Genomic DNA, 23,964 nt, shown 5'->3' with positions numbered 1-23,964 from the left:
GCTTTAGCTGTGTCCCAGAGATTCTGGTACGTTGTGTGTTTGTTCTCATTGGTTTGAAAGAACTTATTTATTTCTGCCTTAATTTCCTTATTTACCCAGCAGTCATTCAGAAGCAGGTTGTTCAGTTTCCATGTAGTCATGCAGTTTTGAGTGAGTTTCTTAATCCTGAGTTCTAATTTGATTGTACTGTGGTCTGAGAGACTGTTATGATTTCCGTTTTTTTGTTTTTTTGTTTTTGTTTTTTTTTTTGCATTTGCTGAGGAGTGTTTTACTTCCAATTATGTGGTCAATTTTAGAATAAATGTGATGTGGTGTTGAGAATAATGTATATTCTTTTGATTTGGGGTGGAGAGTTCTGTAGATGTCTATTAAGTCCACTTGGTCCAGAGCTGAGTTCAAGTCCTGAATATCCTTATAAATTTTCTGTTTTGTTGATCTGTCTAATATTGACAGTGGGGTGTTAAAGTCTCCCATCATTATTATATAGGCATCTGTATCCCTTTGTAGGTCTCTGAGAACTTGCTTGATGAATCTGGGGGCTCCTATACTGGTTGCATATATATTTAGGATAGTTAGCTCTTCTTGTTGCATTGATCACTTTACCATTATGTAATATCATGTTTTTTTCTTTTTTTATCTTTGTTGGTTTAAAGTCTGTTTTGTCTGAGACTAGGATTGCAACCCCTGCTTCTTTTTTTTCTTTTTGCTTTCCATTTGCTTGGTAAATATTCATCCCTCCCTTTATTTTGAGCCTATGTGTGTCTCTGCACAGGAGGTGGGTCTCCTGAATACAGCACAGTGATGGGTCTTGACTCGTTATCCAATTTGCCAGTCGGTGTCTTTTAATTGGGGTATTTAGCCCATTTACATTTAAGGTTAATATTGTTATGTGTGAATTTGATTCTGTCATTATGATGCTAGCTGGTTATTTTGCTCATTAGTTGATGCAGTTTCTTCATAGTGTTGATGGTCTTTACAATTTGGTATGTTTTTAAAGTGGCTGGTACCAGTTTTTCCTTTCCATATTTAGTGCTTCCTTCAGGAGCTCTTGTAAGGCAGGCCTGGTGGTGACAAAATCTCTCAGCATTTGCTTGTCTGTAAAGGATTTTATTTCTACTTTGCTTATGAAGCTTAGTTTGCCTGGATATGAAATTCTGGGTTGAAAATTCTTTTAAGAATGTTGAGTATTGGCCCCCACTCTCTTCTGGCTTGTAAGGTTTCTGCCAAGAGATCTGCTGTTAGTCTGATGGGCTTTCCTTTGTGGGTAACCTGACCTTTCTCTCTTGCTGCCCTTAACATTTTTTCCTTCATTTCAACCTTGGTGAATCCGACGATTATGTGTCTTGGGGTTGCTCTTCTCGAAGAGTATCTTCGTGGTGTTCTCTATATTTCCTGAATTTGAATGTTGGCCTGTCTTGCTAGGTTGGGGAAGTTCTCCTGGATAATATCCTGAAGAGTATTTTCAACTTGGTTCCATTCTCCCCATCACTTTCAGGTACACCAATCAAATGTAGGTTTGGTCTTTTCACATTGTCCCATATTTCTTGAAGGTTTTGTTTGTTCCTTTTCATTATTTTTTCAGTAATCTTCTCTTCACACTTTATTTCATTAAGTTGATCTTCAATCTCTAACATCCTTTCTTTTGCTTGATCGATATGGCTATTGATACTTGTGTATGCTTTATGAAGTTCTCATGCTGTGTTTCTCAGCTCCTTCAGGTCATTTATGTTTTTCTCTAAACTGGTTATTCTAGTTCACAATTCCTCTAACCTTTTTTTTTAAGGTTCTTAGCTTCCTTGCATTGGGTTAGAACATGCTTCTTTAGCTCGTAAGAGTTTGTAATTACCCACCTTCTGAAGCCTTTTTCTGTCAATTCGCCAAACTCATTCTCCATCCAGTTTTGTACCCTTGCTGGAGAGGAGTTGTGATCCTTTGGAGGAGAAGAGGCGTTCTGGTTTTTGGAATTTTCAGCCTTTGTGTGCTGTTTTCTCCTCATCTTCATGGATTTATCTACCTTTGGTCTTTGCTATTGGTGACCTTCAGATGAGGTTTTTGTGTGGACGTCCTTTTTGTTGATGTTGATGCTAGCAGTCAGGCCCCTCTGCTGCAGGTCTGCTGGAGGTCCACTCCAGACCCTGTTTGCCTGAGTATCACCAGCAGAAGCTGCAGAACTGCAAAGATTGCTGCCTGTTCCTTTCTCTGGAAGCTTTGTCCTAGAGGGGCACCCACCAGACGCCAGTTGGAGCTCTCATGTACGAGGTATCTGTTGACCCCTGATGGGAGGCATCTCCCAGTCAGGAGGCACGGGGGTCAGGGACCCACTTGAGAAGGCAGTCTGTCCCATAGCAGAGCTCAAGTGCTGTGCTGGGAGATCTGCTGCTCTCTTCAGAGACGGCAGGCAGGAACATTTAAGTCTGCTGATGCTGCGCCCACAGCTGCCCGTTTCCCCAGGTGCTCTGTCCCATGGAGATGGGAGTTTTATCTACAAGCCCCTGACTGGGGCTGCTGCTTTTCTTTCAGAGATGCCCTTCCCAGAGAGGAGGAATCTAGAGAGGCAATCTGGCTACAGTGGCCTTGCCAAGCTGCAGTGGGCTCCACCCAGTTAGAACTTCTTGGCGGCTTTGTTTACATTGTGAGGGGAAAACCGCCTACTCAAGCTTCAGTAATGGCAGGTGCCCCTCCCCACACTAAGCTTGAGTGTCCCAGGTTGACTTCAAACTGCTGTGCTGGCAGCGAGAATTTCAAGTCAGTGAATCTTAGCTTGCTGGGCTCCATGGCAGGTGGGATCCTCTGAGTTAGACCACTCGGCTCCCTGGCTTCAGCCCCCTTCCCAGGGGAGTGAATGGTTTTGTCTCGCTGGTGTTCCAGGTGCCACGGGGGTATGAAAAAAACTCCTGCAGCTATCTCGGTGTCTGCCCAAACAGCCGCCCAATTTTGTGCTTGAAACCCAGGGCCCTGGTGGTGTAGGCATCTGAGGGAATCTCCTGGTCTGAGTGTGCAAGGGCTGTGGGAAAAGCATAGTGTCTGGGCCAGAATGCTCCATTCTTCACAGCACAGTCCCTCACGGCTTCCCTTGGCTAGAGAAGGGAATTCCCTGACCCCTCGCGCTTCCTGGGTGAGGTGACGCCCCACCCTGCTTCTGCACCCTCCGTGGGCTGCACCCACTGTCTAACCAGTCCCTATGAGATGAACCGGGTACCACATTTGAAAATGCAGAAATCACCCGCCTTCTGTGTTGATCTCATTGGGAGCTGCAGACTGGAGCTGTTCCTATTCAGCCATCTTGTCAGCCACCTCTTTGGTCAGGATTTTAAAGATGAATAATTCCTATTTTAGTTTCTAAGCTGTATTAAACCCTAGATACTCTATTGAAAAGCTACTGAAAGTAAATCAATATATATGAATTCATATAATCCATAATTTTACAATAGCATAAAATCCTTAATACACTACTCGTTTAGAAACCCACTAACATCTCTTATCACAAGTACACAAATATTCTATTAAAATATAAAGTGTGGAGTGACACTCGCTATAATATGGCTTTTGACAGACATATTTTCAGATATTAAAGGCCAAATCATACGCTTTTAAACATTGCAATTGCATGCTTTGTAAACTAGATAAAACCCTGGTTACCCCATGTAACAGGAATTATTAGCTTCATATTTCACCCAGATTTATGAAAGATTAAATATTTTTTCTTTGTTTTTTCTTCTCCATCAAAGGTTTACTTAATACACATAACATTTTTACAACAACAACAATGAAAGCCTCCGCACAGCAATTCATTTGTAGTTCTTTAACAATGCACAAAATATTAATAAATTTTCCTCTTCCTACTATAGGCAGTATACCTTATTCATTATGAAGATATCATTAGTTTATTCAGAGTTGGGAGAGCTTACATGTTTTGAATGGTTTTTAGGGTTGCCCTGTTCATGTTGATTCTGCCCATTCATTCCCTAATTCTACAGGAAAAGATAAGTTTTCCTTATATAACTCATATATAAGAAATCAAGTAAGGTTGACTCGACTCATATAAATGGGAAGCATAACAAAATTAATACAATAAGAAGAAAACTTTAGAACCAAGGTTAAGAAGAGAAAAGCAATAAGGGAAGATAGTTGCATGAACATGGTTGCAAGTGTCTTGCTTGGCAAAGTGAAGATGAAATTCTAATATATTATATCACATTTCACATTATCTATTTGGAGGAAATACACTTCGCTTCCTCAATGTCAAATTCTAAGATAGCATTTCTTTGACAAATTTCTCAAAACAAACAAACAAACAAACAAACAAAAAACCCCCAAAGCCACAGGGACTGAGGATGGTAAGCCTAAAAAGGTGGATTTGCCAGTTTTCTTCTTAAAACTTTAGATTTGAATGCTGAAGATAAATAAGGATAGCATTGTCACTTCAACATAATTTCTGGCCTGCTACACACATCATTAAATCAATCTCAATTTGAACGCCAAAAAGGTTTAATCAAAACATTTCATTGTAGGAACTTTAAAGAAAAAGCTCATAGAATCCCTGCCCTGACTTTTCACAGTAAGAAATGTAAGTTAAAAGTTTGACAAAAATGCAAAATGCATAACTACATAGATGTGACAGATTTGCATATTCCAAGATGGCAGCCTGGGAGAGTTATCTACAGTGCATGAAAAACTGTGTTCAGAGTTAACAGGTAAACTAAGGACAGTGAAATATTCCTGGCTCAAGAATGACATACCACTTTTGGTATAGAGAAACTATGGTTTATAGGCTGGGTACAGTGGCTTATGCCTGTAAGTCAGCACTTTGGGAGGCCAAGGTGAGTGGATCACCTGAGGTCAGGAGTTCGAGACCAGCCTGGCCAACGTGGTGAAACTCCATCTCTACTAAAAAATACAAAAAAAAAAAAAAAAAAAAAAAAAGCTGGGCACGGTGGCGGGCACCTGCAGTCCCAGCTATTTGGGAGGCTGAGGCGGAGAATTGCTTGAACCCAGGAGGCAGAGGCTGCAGTGAGCTGAGATAGCGCCACTGCACTTCAGCCTGGGTGACAGAGCGAGATTGTCTCAAAAAAGAAAAATTAAAAAAAGAGAAACCATGGTTTATTAGAACAAAAACAAAACATTAAAAAACAGCAATCTGGCCAGGAGTGATGGCTCATGCCTGTAATCCCAGCACTTTGGGAGGCCAAGGTGGGCGGATCATGAGATCAAGAAATCGAGAACATCCTGGCCAACATGGTGAAACCCTGTCTCTACTAAAAATACAAAAATCAGCTGGGCATGGTGGTGCGCGCCTGTAGTCCCAGCTACTCGGGAGGCTGAGGCAGGAGAATCCCTTGAATCCAGGAGGCGGAGGTTGCAGTGAGCCGAGATCTCACCACTGCACTCCAGCCTGGCAACAGAGCGAGACTCTCAAAAAAAAAAAAAAAAAAAGAAAAGAAAAGAAAACAACAATCCACAAACTTTCTCACATTGGGATTGTCCTGAAGAACAAAAATCTTGTATCCAGACTATAGGTTTAAAAGTTATTCTACTTTATTAAAGCCTTTATATATTCCACTTACAGATCTATGTGGAGCACCTAGTGATTCAAAGAGTTATTCCTATTCTCCATTACAAGGAAAGTAGAATATTTGTCTAGTCAAATAAGCACTGGTGCTATTTTCAGTAAAGTGAAAAGTCATGATCTTGCCCTTAAAATATTTGATAAGCAGTATAAATCATGAATTTTAAAAGTAAGGAAGCATTTAAAACTTAAATTTTATTCTACTGGTTTTTCCTATGGAAGCTATATTTGGAAGGCTGAGATTCTCTTAGTGAGCAATATAGTCAATATTAATATTGTGTTTCCATCTATTAATTTACCACGTTCACCACCTGAAGATGATCAGCTAGCAATAACGCCATTTCCATAAAGGCCAGGGACTTAGTCATTGTTGTTTAACCCATTCTTTAAATCCAAAAGCCACATTTGCTGATACAATTATAGAACACGAAATCTCACAGAAACACATATTACTTAGTCACTTGAATAACAAGTTATTTAACACATCAGATCAGAACGGAGGGGGGTACTATGATAGAGTCTCTAGGGGTGAGGGAAATGAACTGATATGGATATATAAAATGTTCTTCTGGCTAGCTGCCTAGTTATCAGTTTCAAGTTCCCTACAGCATGAATCCTCTGAGGGCTTAAACTGCTGAGTGGAAAAATGGGAACAGTGGTTTCAAGTACACTTCTACTTTTTTCTGAAATAAATTTTAGTTATTAAAACTCATTCCTTGTAAACTACTACCCCCAAAGCTTCAGTGTTTCAAACCCAGTGTCAATAAGATGCAATGGAGAAAAATGATTTATTTCCATTGCAAAATTGAAGAAGAGCTACTGAAGGGAGATAAATATATATGAATTCATGTAATTCATAGTTTGAAACATGCATAAAATACAACACTGATTCAAAAGCCAAAACAATCACATCTATTATTACCAGTACATAAAAATTTAGATAAGTACCATAACTTAAGTGTATATATGTCTGAGAAAGATAGATGTGTTGGGTTATAAATATAATCTTTTGAAAGGTATGTTTAATATTTATACGTTTTGCTATTATTGGGATCAGAATGACAGTTTTACCAATTAGGGTATGGAAAATGAAGTTTGTCTTAAGACCAAGAACAGATAAGACAGGGAAACTAAAAGGAATACCGCAAATAGGGTTGGGTGAAGGCCAGCTGATACTTGAACTGTTATGCTTTTAGTTATTTTTAATTATTAAATTATGCTGTGCACATTCTCTTCTCCATCCATACTCAGTATCTCACAAATGCACCTGTGTGACAAGTATGGCTAAAAATGAATCCCTTATGTCTGCTCTATGGCCTATATATTGAGCAATTTAATCGATATATTAACTAATTTAGTTCCACTGGGACATTTTCCTAACTTATTTCTCATTTTTGGAGAAGACTGTCAAAAAATTAGTCCCTATATTTTTTAATAAAATTAACATATTTAATGCTTTTAAAATACTAGGTAATACATTTCAAAACACTTAGTTTTCCAGAAGACGGCAAAGCTCACCCTTACTTTAAATGTTAGACATGGGGTCATAAAATGTTGGGGTAGAAGGGATTTTAGAAGTATTAAAGTCAAATTTTTAATCTTTTCTTTTTAAATTTTTTACCTACTATTTTAATGAAGAGCTATGCAATTCAACATTAGACCATAGTCTTCATGAAGGCAATGACCAAGTCTGCTTCTTTTATAATTACCTGTCCAGCACATTATATAATGACTGATAAACAGCTGTTGAGTGAATAAATGAAGGTACTTAATGAGATTCCTCACATGTTGCTGGCCCTGGGCTAGGAGCCCAAAGATGTACAGCATGATCCTTGCTCTTAGCAACCTCACTTTCTCTGGGAGAAAAAAAAGGCATAAGCAAGTTGCTACAATATATGTGAAATTTAAGTGTGACAATTTAACATGCTTGGTGATCTATGAGAGCACCAACTGTGAGCAGTTTCTTCTGCTTGGTGGGAGTTGGGGGTTGTAGACACCCAGGAAAGACAACAAAGATAGGTAACATTTTGGCTGGTCCTTGAGGGCTGAGTGAGAATTCACCAAGTAGACAATGTAAGGGGATCCAGACAGAGAGAACAGCATTTGAAAAGGCAGATATATATGTGTGTGTGTATATATATCGATGTATATATATGTATGTATCTATCTATGTACGTATGTATATACATATACATACATATATACACACACATATATACTTTACACACACATTCAATACACTCTGCCCATATCACCTCTTTTTCCCAAATATGCCTCTCTCTCTCTCTCTATATATATATATATGTGTGTATGTATATATATATATATATATATCTCATATGGGCAGAGTGTATTAAATGGTCTGGAGAACGGGAGCTATGGCTGAGAAGGTAAGCCAGGGCTAGGAAGAAAATAGCCACTTAATCTCCTTATTCATTGGATTTCATTCTCTAGGCAAGCATTCTTCTGCAAGGAGTTTGGATTAGAGTTGGAAGAGGCTGGATAATGCAGGAACATCAGTAAAGAAACTATTCATCCATCCGTTAATTCACCAAACATTTAAAATGCAGTATCTAAGATATGCCAGGCACACGGAGGGGTGAATGGGATTTAAAGATGTATACTGTTATCATCTAACTAAAAGATGCTGGGGATTAAAAAGGACTTTGGTTAAAAGAGGAGAGAAAAGATAAAAGAGCTATTCTGAGGTAACATGAGCCATCATGTGCTGTCAGTGAAAATGTAGAAGGCTTTAAGGATGAACCTAAAGTTTCTAGCCTGGAAAATTTGTTGGATGATGATTCATTAACTGAAATAGGAAACAGGGGGAAAAAATGTCAGATAGGAGGGGACAGAAGTAGGGACATGGAAAAACAGAGGAACAAATGAACTTGGTTTCAGAATAGTTGCATTTGTGATCCTGATGCCATATGGATTCAGAGATCAGAAGAGAGATGCGGACTAGAGATGTAGATACATTACCATCCATGCCATCTCAAACAGGGAGGGTTTAAACAATCAAAAGAGAATTAGGCTAAGGTTAGAAACTTGGGCACAACAGTATTTGAAGGGTGGGTAGGTAAAGAATCTAGAAAAATATAGGAAGAAGAACATGGATGGAAGAGTTCCATGAAAGCCAAGGAAGAGGACAACTTCTAGAATGAGGATGCTGAGGATGCTGGCAAACATGCTGAGTGCAGGAGGGAATTTAACTTCTTTTGAATTTTAATCTAGGAGGACTTTTGTGGTTTTGACAATAGATGAGTAGTTGCTGATTTCAAAATGATAGTCCTAAATATGTATTTTTTTTCTGTAGAATACATTTGCCATCTTTGTGCCACAAGGAAATTTAACTTTGGTCTTACAGACAGTAGTCTTCCAAATATATAATGATTTTCCCATACTTCTGCAGTGGGCTGATGAAACTTGAAACTGTATTACAAATGTTGCCTTCCAAGGGAAGGGCCACACATTAACGACCTTATTTCACCATACCATAACTTACCCAAGTCATATAATTTAGTTAGCAAAAGGGCCAACACCTAGACTCCTGGCTCTTGATTAAGCGTTTTATTTTTCTGTATTCTGATACTAAGTAACACAAGCAATACACACACACACACACACACACACACATATACATCAGACTTTAGTACAATCACTTAATAGCAAAGCCAAAATGATTTCTTGCCCTGTAACTTTTTTAATATTTCATTTCATATAACTGAAGACAGACAAATGATTAGATCACTGTCTTCTCTTGGAGAAAATACCATGTGAAAGAAGACTGAATTTGTGAAAGATGGACTGATTTCTATTGCTTAAGTGCTCTAGCTTTAACTTTGTGGGAAGGTAACACTGCACTCAAGTTCAGATTAGAAGCTCTTTTGAGTCTCTCAAAGAGCCCCGAAGCAAAGAAGTAGACGGTACCTTGACTTTCTCGAGCTGATCTTGGAGAGAGTCGATGAGGAGATCGCCCACTGGCTGCCAGGATCCCTTGATCACCTCAGCTTGGCGCAGCTTGAGGTCCAGCTCATCCGTGGCCTCTTGAAGTTCCTGGAGTCTTTCGAGGGTCTCATCTATTTTTCTCTGCCAGTCAGTGGAATGCAGGTTCAATTTTTCCCACTCAGTATTGACCTCCTCAGCCTGCTTTCGTAGAAGCCTAGTGACATTCTGGGCTCGCTCCTCAGGAGGCAGCTCTAAATTGGCAATACAACAAGGTTTTAGGCCACATTCATTTTTTTTTTTTTTTAACATTGTCAAAAAGGTCATACTGGAAGAAAGAAAGAGTACAGTTTAACAAGAGGGTAACCTACTGATTAATGACTTTTTTATACTTTGGCATAAATTTTGATACAGCCCAGAACATCTAAAGTATGTCTTCCTGAGTTTCTACCTTATATCAATCCGATAATTTAAGATTCACTTAAGCTGTTGAGGAGAAAAACGTTAGGATGCATAGCACAAGCTCTCATTTACTTTAGGCAGGCTCTTAAATGGAAAATTAACTTGTAGTCTTTGCAACAATAGAATTCCTCCTCACAGATAACTCCCGTTGTTTATTATTTTCTAAATGTTCCAATAACTGATTGCTAATCTCTTTTAATGTTTATTTATGAATGTGCAAACAGATTTATGCGTGGTAGTTTATAAGTCCTTATTTTTTTTCAGCATCTATGCTTAATTTGAATTGATTCTATTTAACCAAGAAAATATGAGAGCTATCCAGGCCCTGGCAGCAAGAATGGATGGGCTGCTCTGTCACCACTGATCCTTCTATCAATATGTTATTATATTTCCACATTCAATTACCTCTGGGCTCCTGGTAGAGTTTCTCTAGTCCTTCCAAAGGCTGCTCTGTCAGAAATATTCGTACAGTCTCAAGAGTACTCATGATTACAGGTTCTTTAGTTTTCAATTCCCTCTTGAAGGCCTGTGAAAGGAGATGAAAAGAAGTGCTTATTTGGCTTGTGGCATTCTTCTCAAAATTAATCCTGGGTGCTTAGAACTTGTTTATGAAACTCCCAGGTCAATTTCTATCTCTTTTATTTATACACTGATGGTTATAAAATGATTTTTTAAAAAGGCTACATGGGTCTATCTGTTAATGAGGAAAGCGCTGTGTTTGTAAAGCTACTCTGGGGAGATGGGGGGAGCATTCCCAACAGTTAATGCCCTCTCACTGAGATAAGAGTGCTTTGTTTATGTAACCTGACAGCCATACTTGAAATCTACAGGTAAAGTTACAAGGTATATATTGCAAAGCTCTAGCGTGGCTAATGAGGACTTAAACAAATGGATATCCAAAATAATGGATATCCAGAATATAACGGGAAGCCTTAAGGGTCATTTACAGGACCTTAGGCTATGTTAAAGTATACAATTAATCCAACTGATAATCACCAGTTAATTTCTGTCAAAATGTCTGACAAGGTATAAAACAGGTAAGCTAACTGAAAAGTCCCAATACTTTTGAAAAATCATCATTACATCATCCATTGTGACCTCTTCGAGAATAGTAGAAATGTTTTGAGCTATTATGGATGTAGGAATTGCGGGCGCTAGTTTCTATAAATGAACAGACCTAGAATTAATGTTTAATCTGTAATATTCCTTTATCCAGGGGATCAAGAGAAAAACAAAATGAATAGTTTCTGCCTTCAAAAAGGTTCTAGATCCAAAGAAGGGAGAAAATTAACACTAGAAGCAGAGTGAAAACAGTAAGTTCATACATAATTGAGTGCTAAAAGGATCGCGAGGCATACCGTGAGCCTAGAAGAACCTAACAGATACTCTGACACCATTGAAGAGAGTTATTGACCCAGGTTCTTTGATCTCAGAAGTGAGGGTATTAATAAAATTATTAAGTGCATGCTACATACATGCTAATATATCTGTTTAACAATAACAGTCATAATATTTGTCCTGATCTAGGGCTTAATTTCTGTAACTTTTTTCAACTCTGTCTTACTTTTAGCAATGTTGCCTGCTGAATTTAAGCCCTGTTCTTTCACTGGAGAAAAACAAATTAGCAGTATTCTTCCTCGAAATTCAGATACACCATTATGTTACAGAAGTGTTCCACAGCTGTATTGTATGACACATTTTTTAATAAAATCTTAGTGGTGTTCACCATTCAAAAGAATCCTGAGTCTGATACTTTGCAAAATGATTCATCATCCACAGTTATTTACAATTCAACAGAGAAAGGGAAGGCGTTTGAACCAAAATACTGGAGTTCTGTAAGTAGAATATTAGGATTCAGCCTATAGATAGGGAAGAAATTTCTGAATAATAGGATATTTCTGTACCCTAAAATCACGCTGGATACGTGAGTTATTTACTTTGCTTGCATATAAAGCTGATTCTCCTAATATTTCACTTGAAATCTGTGTGTGTGTGTGTGTGTGTGTGTGTGTGTACAGTTGCTGTATTCTTGTGTATTTTTTCATACAATTAAGTTTCCCAGATTCAAGTAAATTATCATTTTGCCTAGTTCTCTGTTTGGACCTGACTGGAGGCAATTAATACTGACCTTACTAATTATAAAAATAATAATGGCTCCCTCTATTGAACTATCACATGTCAGTGGTTGTACTTGAAACTGGAAATACAAAGTTGGAACTTTTAACATATAACAGAAGAGTCAAACACGTAAATAATTTCAATACAATGTAGACAGTGCTATAGACTTGCGCAATATGGGGAAGAAAATCAGGAAAAGCTTCCAGGAGAAGCTAGTAATCACATAGAATTCAAAAGCATGAACATGACTTATTCAAGGAAGAGTATGCTAGAGGACATTCCAAGAAGAGGAAAATGCAAGTGCAGAGACATAGGACATAGAACAGTATGGTATATATCAGTATCTCAAGCAGGCCAGTGTTTCTACAGCATAAAGAACAAGGAGAGGGCATGTCCAAAGATGAAAAAGACGCTATCATTATCTGGAAACACATTAGATTTTTAAACCAGAATTTGAAGCTCTGCCTCTCTATGATCATATATGGTCCGCTAAGAGGCTTAGGTGTTGCCTTGAAGGTAATCAGGAACCTTTGAATGGTTTTAACCAAGGGAGTGGCACAGGAATATGTGTGTTTCAAATAGATCTTCCTGATGTAAATACAGAGTATGTATTTGAGAAGAACAGAAATGGAATCAGAGAGATAATGAGGCTATTGTAAGAATTCAGTACAAGATTATGAGGATCTGACTCAGGGCAATGGTACCAGGAAAAATGACGGGGATAGTAATCTGAAGTGTGAAAATTTGGTGACTGACTAGATACTGGAGAGAAGAGAGAAAAAGAAACAAGAATGACTCTCAGTGTCTAGATTGAGTAGATGAGCAAACGCTGGGTGCAATTCAACTAAGTATGAGGAAATAAACTTTCCTGGATGTCTCAGTTCACCTACAGAATGCTCTAGCCTCCTGAGAAACTTCCCACACCATGGAGATTAGATCTGTAGCGATTCATCTAGTTCATTTCTCTGATCCAAGAGGGTCAAATGGTTATAGCTCAGGGTAGATTCCTAAGCTAAACTCTGTGTTGTCAGAAAGACTGGAGTGGGTATCTCTCTAGGTATTTACATTTCAAAAATACAAAACCCAGACCTTGGAGACATTTCTAGATTGTAAAACATGAGACACATAGGGCTAGCTAGTTTCTGGAGAAGCTGGAGTTAGAACTCAGGCGCATTATGTTTCCACAGAGAACCTTTCAGAAGGAGAGAGGGATAGCAGCCTCCTTCTCCTTTATAAGCAGAGGAAAAAGATTTTTCCTCGTCTCCCACTTATGGAGTACCCAGCCACTCAAGTAGGAAAACGTTTCATCAGCGTTCATCATGTTGCCCTGGGGGTAAGTCTTTGGGCAAAGGAAGGGCACAGCAACAATACTTACTGTAAGGTAATTAAATGAAATCTGCCTCTGATTCAGAACCCCTCATGCTCATTCAGGGTAAAATTATTGAAGAGCAATATTAAAAACACAACTTGATGGTGTGTGTGTGGGGGGATGTTCTGTGCATGGGGGACAGAGTAAGGGACTGTGATATGCTCAGCTTGGAAAGCTAACATTCCCTTCAAAAGGAAATAATAAAATCTGAGGTTTGAGGAGAAAAAAAATATTTAGGAGTTATTTTCTCATTCAGCTAATACACATTGAGTGCCTACATATCAAAGTTTAATGGGCAAACAGAGGAACGGGATCTCTTGAGAGACCGAAAAGGAACAAATAGGTGGAGAGATTAGGGGAAATGAGGAGTGTAGAAATTTCAAGGAGAGAGTAAGAATTTTGAGAGGAAGAGGGTGACCAAGCATGCCCAATGAAACATAGAAGTAAAGTAAGATCAGCATTGCAGAGTGTTCACTAGCTGTGGTGAGAGCAATTTCAGGGGAGGGCAGGAGCCTCAGAAGTAGGTGTAGCTGAGGAGCTAGTGGAAGAAGGAGTAGGTATTTCAAGTGAAAATTAAATGTTCACTTTTCTTTTTCTGACAAGGAAAAGAGGAAGACAGGACAGGAGGACAGAGAAGATAACAAGATAAAGGGATAAGAAGTTCTTTTTAGCATAGGAATGATTTGAACCTAGAGTGAAAGATGGAAGCTAGCAGTAGGGTAACCAACCATCTTGGTTTGCCCAGCACTGAGTTTTTCAGGATGAGAGACTTTCAATGTTAAAACCAGGATAGTCTCAGGAAAACCAGGAAAGTTGGTCACCCTAGCAGAGAAAGATATATGTTACGACCTTGACAGAAGGTGGAGATAATTGTTGGAACAAGGTCTGTAAAATAAGGAAATGTATCTTAAAGGTCTTATCAAACTTTAAAAGTCCAAGGCACTATTTGATGATATAATTCTATTGTTAAAACTGGACAGTAAATAATTCAAAGCTAAGGACCATCCATTGTGAGAGACCACTTGTTTGCCCATCGAGTCGTTGCCAAGGGCTTAGATCCACCACAGCTGCACAGTTCATTTCTTACATATGAGTCACTGAGGATTAAAATGGGGCTAAAGAAAAGACAAAGAAAGTTCTGTTATTACAAAGACATAAGCACCATTATTTTCACATTGTTGCCTGAAACTAAGAAAAGAAAGTGCATGGAAGAGAGGGTTAAGTGATTGTATCATTAGAATTTCAAAAGATTCAGATTAAATACAAAAGGATAAAACTCCCACAAAAAGAGAGAAATAGTTGGTTCAAGGAGGTCAGAGGATAAAGAAAATGGTAATAATTCTTATTATGTGGGAAAAACTATAAATAATAATATGTAATTTTAAACATGGTTATATGTAAGATCCTCCTTAATTTAGTCACTTAACAAACTTCAAGCAACTACTATGTATCAGACACTGTTCTAGGCAATGAACATCTGTGGTCTTTGTAGCATGGAGCTGAAAACAAATGGCTTTATATAGTAAAAAAGCAATGTAGAATTTGCATTAAAATAATGGAAAATCAATTGTTCAGTATCTAATAACTCACCATAAACTGCAAGTTGTAGTATAATTTATTGCATTTTAAAAGAAAGAAAAGTGAAGACTTTTTTTTTTTTTAAAAAGACAAACAAGAATATTTAATGTCAAGAGCCTTGATTTTGATAAGTGTCTTGTCTCCCCAAAAGGTCTGTTTGAATGCGGTTTGAGAAAATATACACTCATATATACCGATTTTATCATATAAATTTTGGTTAATATCTTAAACCAGAGAAGTCGGTTCCTTTATGTGATGATGAGAAAAGGTATCAGATATAGAGATTCTCTCCCACGTACATACAGAATATGTATTTACAATATTTAGATGTTAGCATTCAAATGTTAAGATAATTACTTCCTGAATCCCTTGAACAGATAAAATTATCTTTGTTAAAACACATCCTCTTCCCCATACCTTTCTTTTCACCTTTTCAAGGCAGCCAGACCCAAGGGTCCAAAATAGTGATATGGGAGAATTAGAAGCAATACTAAAGACTTAGAGCACCTCTATGAAAATAACATAATATTCTGTCATTCTATTTAGAAAATGATAGGAATACTACATGGATGTTTTTCCTTTAGCTTCTTAAGGTTCACAAAATAAACTTATATGAAGTATGCTACTACACTATTATAGCAATGATAAATCTCAAGGTAAATCCATTTATTATGGAGGTTGAATTATCTGGTAGATTGCACTTAAAACAACATAAGTACTGGACAACTGGGTGACTGATTATTGGCTCACTAGTTTGTTCATTCAAAAAATATTTATTTTGAACCTATTATGTACAAAGTTAGGGAAGATGTAGAGACTTAATCTTTGTCATTAAGGAGTCAATAGTTTGGTTGAGTAGGTATATTAGTGGTGTATACTTTTATATTATGAATGTTTCATCCATGCAAATTGAGATACAGATAAGTTAGGGTTTACCTAAGGCCATCAGTTAATTACACACTTTGAATCTAAATCTTGCAATTCTAAAGTGAAGCTGAAAGTGAGTGATAACAAAAACTAAAATCTCCCCGACTTACAATAATTTGGAAGCCACATAAGTGGAAAAATCCTAATGGCCATGGAAGAAATCAGAAACTTAAAAAATTCCTGAAAGTAATAGAGAAGAACCAAGTTACCGATTTTTTTTTTAATTATTATTATTTTTTGAGACGGAGTCTCGCTCTGTCACCCAGTCTGGAGTGCAGTGGCATGATCTCGGCTCACTGCAACCTCTGACTCCTGGGTTCAAGCCATTCTCTTGCCTCAGCCTCCTGAGTAGCTGGGACTACAGGCATGTACCACCAAGCCCCGCTAATTTTTTGTATTTTCAGTAGAGACGAGGTTTCACTGTGTTGGGCAAGCTGGTCTCAAACTCCTGACCTCAGATGATCCACTTGCCTCGGCCTCCCAAAGTGCTGGGATTACAAGGGTGAGCCACCACACCCAGCCATTGATTATTTTTTTCTGCCCCTCTTGCTTCCTGCTTATATTATAAAAATATCTAATAATGCCATAAATAGAAGTAGCTCAGAACCACGTGTGGAGGGGATGAAAGGTGAAATATTGATTTGCTTCATGAGAGGGACAAGATAAGAACTCTAGGCACAGGTAATGACATGACAGGGAGAAAAGCTATCTTGCTCTCTCCTGGAGACAGTGGATTTAGGATCATATTACTATGGATGTGAGTAAAAGCCCATGCTTTTGAAAACACAGATGTCTTTGAATCATGTACAGCTTGCCTGGTGCTGAATTTTACCTATATTCATATTGAAATGGTAAATTTGTGTTTTTCAGAATAAAATATGATGGAATGACTAGAAATACTACCCATATTTGTAAGCAGAACTTTCCAGAATCATCCTGGCAGGCAGGCTGAAGTGGTGAAAAGAGCACTGTTCTGAGTGGCAGGAGCCTTGGGCTTCAAGCCTGGGCTGGGCCAGAACCTGGCTGCAGTGATCCAGAAAAGGTGATAAACTCTTCCTGCTCTTATATGTCCTCATTTGTAAAATGTGGGCATTTGCTAAAACCTTAACTAAGTTCTAACATCCAGTTCTCGTATACTATAATCAATTTGTTAAGATCGTTAATTGACCACAGGCCTGTTCTATGGTGGCAGTTTGAGAGTCTCTGCTAAGCATCATTATTATTGATGCTTAAAAACCACAGCCATATCTTGGCATATAGTAAATGCTCAATAAACATTGTTGACTCAAATACAGAACACCCAGTTAGAACACCAGAGTGTGTAATATGTAGGCCAAGTTGATTTAGATGCAAAACAGGCTTGCAGGTGAAAGCCTGGACTCACGAATCAGAAGAGAAAAAATTAATGCTGTAAATTGGGAAAAATGGACAGATCTTATTCTAGGTCTACTCATGTTCCAGATCCAAAGCTGAGTGTCACTGCTGAGTTACCGCGTGGAATTTCCTCAAGAAGTGGTCCTATTAGCATTGCCTTCTTCAACCTAGTGATTTCTTAAAGGAGATTTTCATGTCCAAACACTCAGAAGTTCCATGGTTTGAACTGCTGCTTGGGGCTTTTCCTGTAGTCTGCAGGATTAGGTAGGAGATGAGAGGACACTAGACAGACTCTGAAATGTAGGATGATCCAACAGTTCTGTTCACTCAACAAATGGATACTGAGCAGGCATAGAACAAGATGTTACCACAGTCATATCTGTAACTTGATCTGTATTTAATAGTTTTGCCATCTTATATCATCATTCTTGTTCCTGTATTATTTCTACCTTATTTTTATGTCTCCTGTATTGTTTCTATGTCTGACAAGAAAGTTGCTGAATATATTGTCACCAAAAGGACCTTCTTTATTTTAAGAGCCACCATATTTATTGAGTCTCAAACACATAAAAAATATTTTACCAAATGCTCACTTCGGGACAAGCAATGCTCAATTAACTTAACAGTGAGGTCTTGGAAAAGGGCAAGGAATCCAGAAATGTACCTGGCAGGGTGGCAAGAATATTGCCCCCAAGAGTCTAAAGCAAATTCATAGGGGTTCATGGAAGAAAAAAATTTGAAGAAAGAGGCAATGGAGCAAACAACAGAAAGAGAGGTTTCCCTTAATATTCATTTGAGACAGCTAGTATTACAGAAGTTATGAACATGGATATCTGGGCTACAAAGAAAAGGCCATAATCATCTTTTCTTATTGAGATAAGAACACTTAGTATGAACTTTACCCTGTTAACACTGTTTTTTTTTTTTTTGGTTTTTTTGAGACGGAGTCTTGCTCTGTCGCCCAGGCTGGAGTACAGTGGCGCCATCTCGGCTCACTGCAAGCTCTGCCTCCCAGGTTCACGCCATTCTCCTGTCTCAGCCTCCCGAGTAGCTGGGACTACAGGCGCCCACCACCACGCCTGGCTAATTTTTTGTATTTTTAGTAGAGATGGGGTTTCACCATGTTAGCCAGGATGGTCTCGATCTCCTGACCTTGGTTAACGCATTCTTAAGTGCACAAATCGGTATTGTTAACCATAGGCACAATGTTATACAGCAGCTCTCTAGAACTTTTTCATCTTGCATAACTCAAACTTTATAACCACTGAGCAACAACTTCCCCTTACAATGTCTGGCAACCATTTTTCTACTCTGTGCTTCTATGAGTTCGACTACATAATCATCTAAATAAGATGAAAAAAAGCCCTGCCTTATTTTCACTCCACTTCTGAATAAAAGTGAAGATAAGGGATTGAAGTATCAGATACATCCAGCCGTTGTTTCAGATAGTCAACAACATGAACAATATTCATTTATAAATGACATTGAATAAATTTGATGTAAAATTGAAAAGTAAATGAACATATTTCAGGCCTGAAATTTTTTTAAAATCTAATTATATTCAATGAAAAACCATTTTTGAGTGTTTAAGGGGAAAATGTGTTTAACAAACTCTGTGTTGAGATTTATTTTTCTGGAAGTCTTTGAAAACAAAAATTGTATTCTCTGAGATAAATGGCATGGGCTAGAATAGTCCAGCCTACTTGCAGGTCTGTGATACTATGGAGCAATAGTTTAGTGCGCACACAGCATCTTGAACAGCTGTTTGATTCTCAATTCTAAGGCTGGGCTGCTTCCAACAATCACTGGGGAAGTTACTTCCTACTGACAATAATGTTGTTAAGTTCTGAGCTGACCTTGAAAGATCACTGATGAAAACTCAATCTGTTCCCATGGCCATTTAGGGAATTAAGTCTTAGGTCATTGAGCCTAAACTTTAAGATTTGGAAATTGCTTCTGAAATGATAGTAAAAATGAATGGATTATTCAGAAACCCTGTGACAAATTAATTTGTATATGTTCTCAAGATACTGAGCCAAAATTTGAGGTTGTCAAGTATAAGTGGTAAATAATTTCTGAATCATACCCTTTGTCTCTGTCTATCAACATAATCCAAAAATGGAACCCTAGTTCGTTCTAAGCACATACCCTCAAACATGATCATTCCCAAGTCTTTCTCAGATGGCAACATCATTATTTTATTTGTTCAAGCCATTGACCTCAGAATTATCCTTGACTCTTTGCTTCCTCTCAAACTCCACATTCTATCTATCTTAAGTTCTATCAATTATAGCCTCCAAATATATCTTGGATCAAATAATTATTCACCATATCTATCATTTCCACTCTAGTCCAAGTAATCATTTCCTTCCGAGATGACTTCACCACCCTCCTTTTTCTGTGTCTTCAGTATGGCTCTTTTTATAGTCAATTCTCCATAGCAGCAAGTGTCAACTTCTAAACACATAAATCAGATCACATCATCCCTGCTGAGAGCATTCTAGTGATGTCTCCTTACACACAGAATAAAATCCACCTCCAAACTATGGCCTGCAAGACCATTCATTATCTGGCCTTTCTCTCTTTCTAGAACCTATCACTGTCTACTGATCTTATTTCCCTTGAGATACACAGCCCATCTTGCTATTTCTGCAACACTCTAAACCTGTTCTTACCATTGGGTTTTTGAATTTGGTGCTTCTTCTGCCTAGAATCCTCTTCATTCAAGGTCTCTGAATGGTTCACTCACTCACACAGGTTTTGTTTCTTTGTTTGTTTGTTTGTTTTTTAGAGACAAGGTCTTACTCTGTCACCCAGGCTGGAGTGCAGTGGCACAATCTCGGTTCACTTCAACCTCCACCTCCTGGGTTCAAGTGATTCTGGTACCTCAGCCTGCTGGGTAGCTGGGACTACAGGCACACATCACCATGCCTAGCTAATTTTTGGTAGAGACGTGGTTTCACTATGTTGACCAGGCTGGTTTCGAACTCTTGATGTCCAGGGATCTGCCCGTTTCAGCCTCCCAAAGTGCTGGGATTACAGGCATCAGCCACTGTACCCGGCCTAACACAAGTCTTTACCCCAAAATAACCTCCTCACATAGGCCAGTACTCCTCAATCTTTCTCTATTCATGCTTTGCTTATTTTCTCTTCATAGCACTTACTACCCGACATACTTTCATGTATTAATTTATTGGTTTACTATGTATTTCTGTCACAAAAATCTAAACATCCATGGGGCAGAGACTCATTTTGTTCACTAACATATGCTTAACATAGAGTAGGCTCTTCATAAATAAATTTCTTGAAAGAATCAATGAATTCTAGGAATCTGAGTTATGGCATCATTTTTCCTAAAATAATTTTTTTGGGGGGCAAAAGGAAGAGCACAGAAAAAGATCAAGGGATCATTTGTAATTAAATGAATAATGTGTATGAAAGTGCTTTGTAAAGGCAAAATACTATACAAATACTATTTTAAAAAGTATTTGTCAGGACATCAAAATATTTTGACAAAGTGAGACAGAAGACTTTGGTAGAGAAGTCAGTTTGTAAATTATTCACATCTCATCTTGTTACAGTCATTAAAGAAAAGCAGCAATTCCTAGATGACTCAGTTCTTCAGTTTTGATGATAAAGCTAGTTTTCAGAAGACTTAGACTTAGTTTTCAGAAGACTCAAATGCCTAGAAATGCAGTTCTAAAAATAATTTTTAAGTCATTTCTATTCAGCATCCCTAAATATGACTGCATAGGATATCAAACTTATACAAAAATGATGAAGAATAGATCAAAAAGATGCCTATTTCCTCCAACGTGGCTAAAAAGACATCTTAGAGTAGATATAACTAACTGTCAAGTGGTTTAGAAACTGTAAGAGGCCAGGTCATTGAATGTTAGAATGAATCACTCTGGCCAGACGCGGTGGCTCACACCTGTAATCCCAGCACTTTGGGAGGCCGAGGCGGGTGGATCATGAGGTCAGGAGATCGAGACCATCCTGGCTAACATGATGAAACCTCGTCTCTACCAAAAATACAAAAAATTTAGCCGGGCGTGGTGGCAGGCACCTGTAGTCCCAGCTACTTGGGAGGCTGAGGCAGGAGAATTACTTGAATTTGGGAGGCGGGGGTTGCAGTAAGCCGAGATTGCATCACTGCATTCCAGCCTGGGCGACAGAGTGAGACTCCATCTCAAAAAATAAAAAAAATAAAAAAAGAATGAATCACTCTATCCCAGCTTTTGGTTGTTTTTCAGAGGTGATAGGGAACAACGCATTTTTCCTAACACAGAGCTGACTTAAATCTTAACATTCACAAATGGTACCCTAAGATATTTTATCTTTCTGTAAAAAGAAAACACAGAAAACTCATCAAGCTAACATACATACTTAAATGTATCCCATGTAAGCAGGCCAGCATTGATAACAGAATTAGCCTAAATAAATGTATAATCTACAACATGATTTCAGGATAATTTTATCGAATTTCTAAGCCTCTCTCTCATTTTGTGGTGACTTCTGAGGAAATCAAACATACATAATATATGACCTGACAAATGAACAAGTAAACTACTTTATTCAAGCCTTTTCATTTGTCAACAGCATCCAAACAATAATGGCTTTCTGTCCACTCTTTTAATAATGTATGTATTGATTACTTCCATCTAAATCTTAACCAGAAAATCTCTGGAAGCTCTGAAGGTGTCCTTAATGGTCTCTAGGGAAGGGATTATAGAGATTCTTTTAATTGAAAGATGAAAACCTAGTGACAAACAATTTCATTAGTAAAAATGCAAACAAAAAGTCATTACCTACACTGTTGTTATAATCAAGATCTAATCTCCATTTGAATTTGGGGTAGGAGGAAGGGAGTTGAATAAGCTGATGTTTTATTGCAGTTCTCCTTAGAAATTCCCCACTATGATTTGCTCCTTTAAAACTCTCTCTAGGTTAATCACAGAAGTAGACAAGTAATAAATATCACTTTAGTGACTGCTCAAGTAAAACAAAGGAAGTCAGTTTTTAAAATATATCTGGACCAGAATAATACACACTAATTGAAAACGAGTCAGTCTAGTGAGGCAAGTAATGAGGAACTGTAAAAGCCAGGATAATGTATTCAAAAGATATAAAAATTGGTCAGTTTATATTTGCTAAGGCACATTTGAGCTTTAATTATTTATAACACTTCACCGCATCTGCAGCATTATTTTATTAATTAGTCTTGAGAGCTATTCAGTTGCAGTTGTTACGCTGCCCAGCTGGTTTGGGGGGCACAGATCTACTCCCATGGGTGTGAAAATCGCTTTGAGGAGTGAGACTATAGTCCCCAAATACGTCTGTGGAGTATCTTGGCATTTTACTTACAGAAGAACCATATATCTTTCCATGACAGCAATTGATATTGACTGTATATTTTCTCTACAAGAAAAGAGTACAAGACATGTAATATTTTACTACAAAATATTATCACCAATCTGAAATGGTATACAAAGAAAAATACAAATTACTTGTTTTGTAAAAATCCTGATTTATGGAAAATGAAAGTGAAAATGAACAATATTTGATTCTAGTTTCAACTATTGACATTTTAATGGGATTTGTATCCCCATAAAAAGCATCAGCAAAGGATATTAATAATTTAGGATAGTAAGCAGATGATTTTTTTTAAAAAAGTGGCACTCTAAATACATGGGGAATAAGTTTGCAATTACAGTGACCTATCTTGATGCCAAGGATTCTATATAAACAACAATTAAATCAAGAAACCCATAAAGAGCAATACAATTTACAATTCTGGACACATGGCAAAGTAAAACAAAAGTCCACAAATATAAGATCTGTCAACTATTCGATCTTGATGGAATTTTGTACTGATTATGTTTTCTTTCTCTTTTTCTAACTGAGTTCAGGAGATCTGATAGAGAGATCCAGTTTCAAGGATTTTCCATTGTTCTTTTGTCCACAGGCATCAAGAGCATCACTAACTAGATAGTCCATATATGAAAGGGCTACCACATACATGAGACAAAACTTTGAGTCAAATAGGCTACTAAATTGTTCTCTCATCAGCACTCAGGAGTGGTGATGTTGTTTGAAGAAGGAGAGTGTTTTGTGTCAATAATTTTTCTTAAAGATCCCAAGAGAAGCTTGAAAAAGCATTGGGCCAAACTACAAGTAGAAACTGTACCTCGTATGTTTACTGCAGCACTACTTACAATAGCAAAGACTTGGAACCAACCCAAATGCCCATCAATGATATATGGATAAAGAAAATGTGGCACATATACACCATGGAATACGATGAAGCCATAAAAAAGGATGAGATCATGTCCTTTGCAGGGACATGGATAAAACTGGAAGCCATCATTCTCAGCAAACTAACACAAGAACAAAAAACCAAACACCGCATATTCTCACTCATGAGTGGGAGATAAACAGTGGAAACACATGGACACAGGGAGGGGAACATCACACACTGGGGCCTGTCAGAGGGTGGGGGTTAGGGGAGGGAGAGCATTAGGAGAAATACCTAATGTAGATGATGGGTTGATGGGTGCAGCAAACCACCATGGCACATGTATACCTATGTAACAAAACTGCACTTTCTGCACATGTATCCCAG

The 23,964-nt window shown here is 38.0% G+C and overlaps 1 protein-coding gene across 1 annotated transcript in view; it reads right to left on the bottom strand.

The window, feature by feature from the left end:
- Positions 1 to 23,964, bottom strand: part of LOC105555622 (dystrophin) — a gene marked incomplete at its 3' end in the record, with an annotated part of 1,920,295 nt that overhangs the window by 141,933 nt on the left and 1,754,398 nt on the right. Inside the window, exons 58-59 of the mRNA XM_012002637.1 lie at positions 10,379 to 10,499; positions 9,497 to 9,765 (exon numbers count right to left, since the gene is read on the bottom strand). Of these exons, the coding sequence (XP_011858027.1) occupies positions 9,497 to 9,765; positions 10,379 to 10,499 (390 nt within the window). The remainder of the gene's footprint in view (positions 1 to 9,496; positions 9,766 to 10,378; positions 10,500 to 23,964) is intronic.

Source organism: Mandrillus leucophaeus, unplaced genomic scaffold (genome assembly GCF_000951045.1).
Source record: "Mandrillus leucophaeus isolate KB7577 unplaced genomic scaffold, Mleu.le_1.0 Scaffold692, whole genome shotgun sequence".
In the NCBI taxonomy this organism is placed as follows: Eukaryota; Metazoa; Chordata; class Mammalia; order Primates; family Cercopithecidae; genus Mandrillus; species Mandrillus leucophaeus.
Note: the sequence above shows the minus strand (reverse complement) of the source record. Positions and strands in the feature narration are given on the sequence as shown.